This window comes from Bufo gargarizans, chromosome 2 (genome assembly GCF_014858855.1).
Source record: "Bufo gargarizans isolate SCDJY-AF-19 chromosome 2, ASM1485885v1, whole genome shotgun sequence".
Classification (NCBI taxonomy): domain Eukaryota; kingdom Metazoa; phylum Chordata; class Amphibia; order Anura; family Bufonidae; genus Bufo; species Bufo gargarizans.
The window spans coordinates 389,569,882-389,580,038 of record NC_058081.1 but is presented as its reverse complement, the minus strand read 5'-3'; the positions used below and the strand labels follow the sequence as shown (position 1 = coordinate 389,580,038).

At 43.8% G+C, this 10,157-nt stretch overlaps 1 protein-coding gene across 1 annotated transcript in view; it reads right to left on the bottom strand.

The window, feature by feature from the left end:
• Positions 1 to 209: 209 nt before the first annotated feature.
• The window catches only part of F12 (coagulation factor XII), a 97,686-nt gene continuing 87,738 nt past the window's right edge, over positions 210 to 10,157 (bottom strand). The window contains exon 14 of the mRNA XM_044280802.1: positions 210 to 517. Coding sequence (XP_044136737.1) covers positions 362 to 517 — 156 coding nt within the window. The 3' untranslated portion in view covers positions 210 to 361. The remainder of the gene's footprint in view (positions 518 to 10,157) is intronic.

Below are 10,157 nucleotides of genomic sequence, written 5' to 3'. Positions count from 1 at the left end.
GCTTTGATATTAATGAGTTTTTTGGGTTCATTGAGAACATGGTTGTTGTTCAATAATAAAATTAATCCTCAAAAATACAACTTGCCTAATAATTCTGCACTCCCTGTATGTATATAGTCAAGGGCACAGGCACTATAACACATAAGATATATTAATTTACTTATTCTCTTGTTCTGTCCTTGAGTAATGACACTAACACAATCTGTTTCTACTGCACACCTTGTTTATTAGATAACACATCTTAAAGCGCAAAACGTTTCTTGTAAGATTTCTAATTTTGGACACAGCAAATTAACAGAATACAAATGATGTGAAAGAAGCACCCTGCAATTTTTCCTGATTTCTGCACATAAGATGCCCGTCAGCTGATGTTGGCTAAGATCCAGTTTATGTACCTGGATACATCGGTATATACTCCGGGTTTATTCTCCTTCGCACAGCCAGATCCCCAGCTTACAATGCCAAATACATTTACTCTAGAATCTATTTCACATACCAGAGGTCCTCCTGAATCCCCCTGTAGAAAAAATGGAAATATGTTTTCTAGTTAGTGATAAACCCATGATATACAAACATAAGGAAGACATTTACTTCAACATAAGGAAAGACGAACTGTCCCGTTAACAGTGGTGTACTCTGTCTAATGGACTGTCTCGGCTGGAGGCTGAAGATAAATCCTTAAAGGGAACCTGTCACCTGGATTTTAGGTATAGAGCCGAGGACATGGGCTGTTAGATGGCCGCTAACACATCCGCAATATCCATTCCCCATAGCTCTCTGTGATTTTATTGTGCGAAAAAAATGATTTTATATATATGTAAATGAGGCTACTAATGTTTCCGGAGCCCAGCCACGCCCACTGTGAAGGAGCCCAGCACCGCCCTGCATCCTCCGAATCTCCTCCTTGCTCCTCAACGACACAAAGCTAGAGCGCCGTAGTTTCTTAATTCGCGAGCTAGTGCATGTGCAGTGTCGGCATAGTGTTCCTTCCCTGTGCTGGCATCAGCCTCAGGGAACGAACTGCGCATGCGCTAGCTTGCGCATCGCAAGATTGCGGCGCTCTAGTTTTGTGACGTCAGGGAGCAAGGAGGAGAGTCCAAGGATACGGGGCAGTGCTGGGCTCCTTTACAGTGGGCGTGGCTGGGCTCAGAGTCAGAGAACGCTGGACTCATCTCTCAAGCATGGAGGAGACAGGACTCATCTAAGGTTAATTTACATATCTATAAAATCATTTTTTGGACACAATAAAAGCACAGAGAACTATCGGGACTGGATATTGATGTGCTAGCGGTGATCTAGCAGCCCATGTCCTCAGCTTTATACCCGAAATCCAGGTGACAGGTTCCCTTTAAAAGGTAAATATAAATAAGTGGTTGGCTCACACCTAGTGGCTATGACGGGTGCTGCTAACTCGACTTGGGTGCCCGACCCAAAAAATGTGTAATATGAAGAAAAAAGGGGGAGTGAGCACTCACCACACTTGGACCATAGGATATTATAATCAATTTAATATTTATTAGGACCTAGTTGGATCCAATAATATTCACATAAAATTTGCATAAAATTATAACATACACATCAAATTATACCATTCACATCCACTAAAATACAATTGGTACCAATGAATAGATACTAATCGGGGTTGAAGAACCCGATATTGATGCCACAGTCCTCTGGATATTGATATTGCAGTTGGTTATGCAAAATCCACTCTTGGTACTTGTAGTACCACAAACCGCATCCGAGTGTCCAAGAAAGGGCCGCCTTGAATACTTAAATTACCGCAAACCACTGATCAGATAACAGTGTCCAACAAATAACCCCACCAGGTCACGTTGTATATGTTGGTATAATTGGTGAACTTAAAAGTCCTTCCGTAGATATTTGCAACAAACAATAGGGCCGCTCAGAGTAATACAGCTGCTACGTGCACAATTCGGTGGTGTAAGTTCCTACCTGGTTCCTGTTGTCAGCTCCCGCTGGTGCGTCTCAAGATCCTCCACGAGAGGCGAGCTGCGCCGGCCGCTTCGGCGTCGACCGTCTCGTACTAGTGACGTCACACTATCACGGGACTAGGCAGGCAGGGATAATACCTTGTTCGTAGCGTCCAAAGCTCTATATTGTAGCGGTCCTTAAGGTTAGAAAGTTTTCTCCTTATTATCGCATGGCCATGCAATGAAGATCCAATAGGTTAGGTGGGCGCTTTTCTTCCTCTCACCAGCCGCGTTTCGGGGCGTCTGCACCCCTTCCTCAGTGGTTAAAGCGCCACTCATACCTCTCCACCTTTTATAGTCCATTAGGTATTCCACAAACTCCGGATCGATAATCGGATTGATTATAATATCCTATGGTCCAAGTGTGGTGAGTGCTCACTCCCCCTTTTTTCTTTATATTGCACATTTTTTGGGTCGGGCACCCAAGTCGAGTTAGCAGCACCCGTCATAGCCACTAGGTGTGAGCCAACCACTTATTTATATTTTCATTTCTTGTTACGGCCCGTAATTGTGGTTGGGCTCCCCTTATTGAACTATGGACATCTGGCACCATATGGATAATAAGCGGCTCAAGGCCGAAAGTTTTAAATTTAATGATTTTAACTATAGTGAAGTCGCAGAGAATAATACAATGACAGAAAGCTTCAGAAATCTTGAACAATTGTTGCAAAAACAGCTGAGGCAACATTGGGAGATCCGCTCCCTACAATATTATGTGGAAGAAATTAGGATCCCAAAAGGACTTATAATCACTAAAAGTCCAGCACAGGATCTCATTAATGATAAATTCACCAGGGAATGGAATGACTTATTGACTAGTCAGTCGATTGCCCTGATGGGTTTAATCATTAAGAGGAGAACAGAGATCCTGGGGGAATTAAATATAAAAATTGGGAAGTTAAGGGAACATATAGAGAAATTTCCAAAGAACACAGAATTTAATATGTGGCAGGAGAGATTGTGTAAAAGTATAGATAAGTTAGAGGTGGATATTATTAATAAAAAAAAGTAAAAACTATATAGAAGGCTATAAGAACAAGCAACAAGTTAGATCGATAGAGACTCAGGATGAGAATAATTTCCAACAGGGACCGGTAGATATGGAACTGGAAAGAGGAGAAAGGACAAACACCTAGAATGTACCAGTTAGTAATAGGTACGAAGAATTGGCAGGACAACCTTTTTTAGATCTTACCCCAGCACATCACAGGACACGCACGAGACACAGAGAACAGACACCTCCACGACACAGATCACCGTACAATTTGAGGCACAAGAACACCAGGTATCAGCACTCAACAGGAAAGTATCCTCAGTCCAATTATCAAACACGGAATCAACACATAACACTATCACAACAACGACACATCACCAACAGCACCGATATTCAGGAAAAGAAAGACAAGGAGAAGCAAGAGAAAGGGATCCACGGCACCGGAGACATTCACAAACCCAGAGATGGGATCAATAATTAATTTAAGTTCCAAGATTCTCACTACTTCACAGAATAATTTAATAAATAAGGGGTTAAAATTTGCCCCGTCCAATACTGTGGACAAATTTTCAACCTATATAGGTGTTCAAAAATGTATTAGGAACCTTTGCCTTAAGAAGTATCATATGAAAAATCCCCACATTAGGGATTGTACCGATATGAAATGAATAGAGTCATGTAAATACACCTCCTTAAAAAAGAAATCTAAAATGTTCCCACGGAATGAAATTAGTAGGGAAATTGCAACATTTCAGAAGTGTGTTGAAGATGACCTTAGAAAGATTAAAGTTAGATCCCCTAATAATAATAATTTAACTAAACGGGAAATTCAGGCCATCAAGTCACTTCAGAAAGATAACAATGTTACTATACGCCCGGCCGACAAGGGCGGTGCGACAGTAGTTTTAGATACTGACCAATATAACAAAGAGTGCCTGAGGCAATTAGCGGATCAGAAGACATATATGAAGCTTAAGGGTGTCCAATACAGAAGTTCAACCAGGGTTTAGAGGACCTGTGTAAGAAAGGATTGGAACAGGGAATTCTCCTAAAACAGGAATCAGAGTTCATCCTGGGGACAGAAAGAAGGTTACCTACCTTCTACTGTTTACCCAAGGTTCACAAAAGGTTGATAGATCCCCCGGGACGCCCTATAGTGTCCGGGATAGGATCTATCACTTCCAATCTATCGAGATATATAGATACCCAATTACAACCTCTGGTAAAAAATATTAAATCATATTTGAGGGATACTATGCAGATCATTCAGATCCTGGAAGGACTAGTGATCGAACCAGACTGGATTATAGGGACCTTAGAGATCCAGTCTCTATACACCGTTATAGACCACCAGCAGGGATTGGAGGCGGTCAAGCAGCAACTTATTAAAAGTGGCACATTTGAAGATCCCCAAATTTAATTAATATTGGAAGGGATCTAATATATTTTGCGACATAACTATTTTTATTTTGAAGGGGAATATTTTTTGCAGCAGTGTGGCACCGCCATGGGGACCAGATTCGCCCCAAGTTACGCCAATTTATTTTTGGCGGAATGGGAATCCAAGGTGATTGAGCCCAGACGTGGGGCTGATCTGGTCCTATGGCGGCGCTACATTGACGATGTAATATTTATTTGGAGGAAGGGAGAGGCAGAATTGTTTGAATTTTTGGAAGGCATTAATAGGAACGATCTGAATCTCGTCTTCACATCTAATATTAAGGAGGAAACCGAATTTTTAGACATACTAATAAAAAGAGAAGAGGACCATTACTTGTGCAGTACATATCAAAAAGCATCTGCCAAGAATGGTTTTATCCTCTTCAGCAGCTGCCATTTACCCAGGTGGCTGCTAAATGTCCCTCTGGGACAATTCCGGAGGATTAAAAGGAATTGTACAAATTTGGATAGATTTGAAGAAGAGGCAGCTAAAATGAAACTCCAATTTTTAGATAAGCAGTATCCAGCTAGCATTTTGGACGATTCTCTAAAGAAAGTTAGGGAATTAGAAAGAAAGTCCTTTTTTGAGGATAAATGGAAAAGTGGGACATCCGAAGACCCCAAGATGGATGTTAAGATGATCCCTCCTTTCAACAGCGATTACAAAAAGATTAAGAGCATTATAACTAAGCACTGGCATCACATATTGAGTGACAAGGTAATAGGTGCACAATTGCTGAATGTACCCAAGATAGTATACACGAAGGCCCCAAGTTTAAAACTTAAAGTAGCCCCGTCGGTCAAAGAAAAAAGAACCATGACCAATTTAGGCTCCTTTTTGAAACTGAAAGGGTTATTTAAATGTGGGAGGTGCATGGGATGTAAGATAAGCCTACAAGAAAGGAAAATAGATACAATACACTCAGCACATAACTCTTTCACTTGGGAGATTAATGATTGCCTTACATGCAATTCATCTGGAGTCATCTATCTGATACAGTGTCCGTGTAAACGCCAGTATATTGGCAGGACAAAAAGACTGTTGAAAACTATGATCAGTGAACATATTTCAAACATTAAAAAGGGATATATTAAACATTCACTCTCCAAACATTACGACGATGTACACAATAGAGATCCGTCGAAATTGTTTTTTTGTAGCGTTAGGAAAAATTAACAAACACTGGAGAGGGGGTGATTTTATTAAGAGGATGTCCAGAGCTGAATCCAAGCATATATATGAATTTGGCTGCTTACTACCAGCAGGCCTGAATTCGGATCTGGAGATTTTTGGTTTTCTGTAGGGTGGTGTTCCCGTCTCTGGTGGAGGATCCCATAGTTTGCCGTTTCTGGTACTGGGATCCCCCCTCGGAGTAGGGATCACCACCCAGAACCTTCAAATCAAATTCTATCTTTATTGGTATTGATGGAATCCCGATCCTCCTTACTAATCTGCAAGCGTATGAATAATTTTCTCCATAAGATATGCGTAAGAGAATGTTTTTATTGTTATGTATGACGAGGATGTATGTTTTTGTATACACTTTTGATACATATATATTTTTAAAATATATATATTATTTTTATGTATTAAAATATTATTTATAATGGAATTTATGTGGTTTTAAACTTTAAATTTTAATATGCCACAATCCAGCAATGTATTAGTTACATTGGCAGAAAAAACACAATTGAATCGAAAAACCGCAACCAAACCGCATCAAAACCGCAATGGTGGAATTAAATTCAATTAATCCAGGATCCGGAGTTGTGTAAAAATACCTAATGGACTATAAAAGGTGGAGAGGTATGAGTGGCGCTTTAACCACTGAGGAAGGGGTGCAGACGCCCCGAAACGCGTCTGGTGAGAGGAAGAAAAGCGCCCACCTAACCTATTGGATCTTCATTGCATGGCCATGCGATAATAAGGAGAAAACTTTCTAACCTTAAGGACCGCTACAATATAGAGCTTTGGACGCTACGAACAAGGTATTATCCCTGCCTGCCTAGTCCCGTGATAGTGTGACGTCACTAGTACGAGACGGTAGACACGAGACGCCGAAGTGGCTGGCGCAGCTCAGCTCTTGTGGAGGATCTTCAGACGCACCAGCGGGAGCTGCCAATAGGAACCAGGTAGGAACTTACACCACCGAATTGTGCACGTAGCAGCTGTATTACTCTGAGCGGCCCTATTGTTTGCTGCAAATATCTACGGAAGGACTTTTAAGTTCACCAATTATACCAACATATACAACGTGACCTGGTGGGGTTATTTGTTGGACACTGTTATCTGATCAGTGGTTTGCGGTAATTTAAGTATTCAAGGCGGCCCTTTCTTGGACACTCGGATGCGGTTTGTGGTACTACAAGTACCAAGAGTGGATTTTGCATAACCAACTGCAATATCAATATCCAGAGGACTGTGGCATCAATATCGGGTTCTTCAACCCCGATTAGTATCTATTCATTGGTACCAATTGTATTTTAGTGGATGTGAATGGTATAATTTGATGTGTATGTTATAATTTTATGCAAATTTTATGTGAATATTATTGGATCCAACTAGGTCCTGTAAGCTTTGGGGTCTTTAAGCTCCGCGAGACAAGTGCGAAAAAACCGTGTCAGTAAAGCAAAGGGTCTTTATTGGTGACCAAACAAAACAAAATAAAGCTTTTCTTCAGCATCCAAACCGTCACAACAAAAGTCCTGCTTGTTTCCAGCATAAATTAGGAAAACAGTCTTTCTTCAGAAAAACAACCAAAAGAAAGGCACATAAGTTTTTAGTAGAGGTCCTTCAGACCTTCCCTGCAGACACAGCTTCCCTTCCAAACTACTCAAAAGTCCTCTCTGAGCAGCTAGCAGACTTCCATCTTATCCTCACAGGTGCACTCTCCCAACCCACACCCTCCAGCATCACTTCCTGCTTTAATGGGTGGTTGTCTGTGAGATCTTAACCCCTTGTGCGCTGGCTTCCAGGGTTTAGGAGTGGAGGCTTCATCCCACCCAAATAACACTTTGGAGCCTCCAAAATTCCAGGCCCCAAACTCCTTTACTAAGATAGAGAAGACTGCGAGCCAGTCCTCTCTGAATTAGCGCCTGCCTGGAACTTTTCACCCACTTTTGGGTGACCCCCTGAACCTTCTACCTCTATTTAAATGGACCATAGTCCAAACAGTGGTGCCGTATAGCACCCGTCCAGGACCCACCCCCGGTGTCCTGTACATATCCCCCCCCTCTGCCTCAACGCGGAGGTGTTGGAGGCAACAGTAGACACCATACAATGGACTCGGGAGAGGGCATCGGCATTCTGATGCTGTCTCCCGGGTCTGTGCTCTACCATGAAATTGAACTCCTGGAGAGAAAGGAACCACCTTGTTACCCTGGCATTGGTGTGTTTATTCTGTCTCATCCAGGTAAGCGGAGCATGGTCTGACACCAAGCGGAACTTTCTGCCCAGGAGGAAATATCGCAGGGAGTCTAGAGCCCACTTGATGGCCAGACACTCCCGCTCTACCACCGCATAGTTTCTTTCAGCTGCCGTCAGCTTCCTACTAAGAAAGACCACAGGGTGCTCCTCCCCATTGATTTCCTGAGACAGGACCGCTCCTAACCCTTCGCTTGAAGCATCTGTCTGTACTACAAAATCTTTTGAAAAATCTGGAGCTACAAGCACCGGATCTTGGCACAAAGCTGTCTTAAGCATTTGAAAAGCCGTCTCGGCCTCGGCGTTCCACTTTATCATCACTGACTTTCTGCCTCTGGTCAGGTCGGTCAGTGGTGCAGCAACAGTGGCAAAGTTGGGGACAAACCTCCTATAATAGCCAACTATGCCCAAAAACGCTCTGACCTGCTTCTTGGTTAGGGGACGGGGCCAGTCCTGTATGGCCTCCACCTTACTCATTTGGGGCTTCACCAGCCCTCTACCCACAATATACCCTAGGTATTTTACTTCCTCCATCCCAATGGCACACTTCTCGGGGTAGATGGTGAACCCTGCTCTTCTTAAGGAGTCTACGACTGCCTGAACCCGGGGAAGGTGGGACTCCCAATCAGTGCTGAAGATGACTATGTCATCTAGGTAGACAGAAGCGTACCGTTGGTGTGGACGCAGAGTTTTGTCCATGGCCCTTTGGAACGTGGCCGGGGCTGAGTGTAGACCAAATGGCATCCTCTTATATTGGAAGTGGCCTTCTGGGGTAGAGAAGGCTGTCTTCTCCCTGGCTTCCTTAGTCAGGGGAATCTGCCAGTACCCTTTTGTGAGGTCTAGCGTGGTAATGTACCTGGCAGGCCCCAACCTTTCAATTAGCTCATCTACTCGTGGCATGGGATATGCGTCGAACTTGGAGACTTCATTAAGCTTTCTGAAGTCGTTGCAGAAGCGGAGGGCGCCGTTGGGCTTGGGTACCAACACAATTGGACTTGACCATTCGCTCTGCGACTCCTCAATGACTCCAAGCTCAAACATTCTTCTAACCTCTTCGGACACTGCAACCCTATGAGCTTCTGGGATACGGTAAGGCTTTAACCTGACTTTTACCTTGGGCTCGGTCACAATGTCATGCTCGATGACGTTGGTGCGACCGGGCAACTCTGAAAACATATCTCTATTTTTTTGTAGAAACTCTTTTGTTTGCTGGGTTTGAGGTCTAGTCAGGGTAGAAGCAACCTGCACCAAGTCGATCCCTGCATGGTTCCCTGACTGTACCCCTACTACCGCTGACACTTGTTCTCTGTCTCTCCAGGGTTTCAACAAATTGATGTGATAGATCTGGTATGGTTTTCTTTTCCCTGGCTGGTGTACCTTGTAGTCCACCTCACCGAATTTCTCTACTACCTCAAATGGGCCCTGCCATTTGGCCAAGAATTTGCTCTCTACCGTGGGTATTAGAACAGCCACCCGGTCTCCTACTTGGAACTGTCTAATTTTAGCCGACCTGTTATACACTCTTCTTTGGGCATCCTGGGCCTTCTGCATGTGCTCCTTCACCAGTGGCATCACCTTAGCCACCCTTTCTCGCATTTGAGAGATATGTTCTACCACCGTTTTGTGTGGTGAGGACTCACTTTCCCATGTCTCTTTTACCAGATCGAGTAACCCCCGGGGCCTTCGTCCATACACTAATTCAAATGGCGAAAAACCTGTGGATGCTTGTGGGACCTCCCGGATAGCAAATAACAGGGCAGGGAGTAACATATCCCAATCCTTCCCATCTTTCTGGACTACTCTTCTCAACATGGACTTTAGGGTTTTATTAAATCTTTCGACTAGGCCATCGGTCTGTGGGTGGTAGACCGACGTCCGCAACTGCTTAATTTGGAACAATTTGCATAAGTCCGCCATTACCTTTGACATAAAAGGGGTACCCTGGTCTGTCAGGATCTCTTTGGGGAACCCAGTTCGTGAGAACATTTGAAACAACTCCCTGGCGATGGCCTTAGAGGAGGCTTTCCTCAAAGGGACAGCTTCTGGATACCTAGTTGCGTAGTCTAGGATGACCAATATATATTGGTGGCCCCGTGCCGACTTTACCAGGGGTCCCACCAGATCCATAGCGATCCGTTCAAACGGGACTTCGATAATCGGCAAGGGCACCAGAGGGTTTCTATAGTGTGGCGCTGGGGCGGTTAACTGGCAAATGGGACAAGACGCACAGTATCTTTTAACCTCGGCCTTCAACCCTGGCCAGTAAAACCGGTCGTTTATCCTGGCCTCTGTTTTCTCCGCCCCC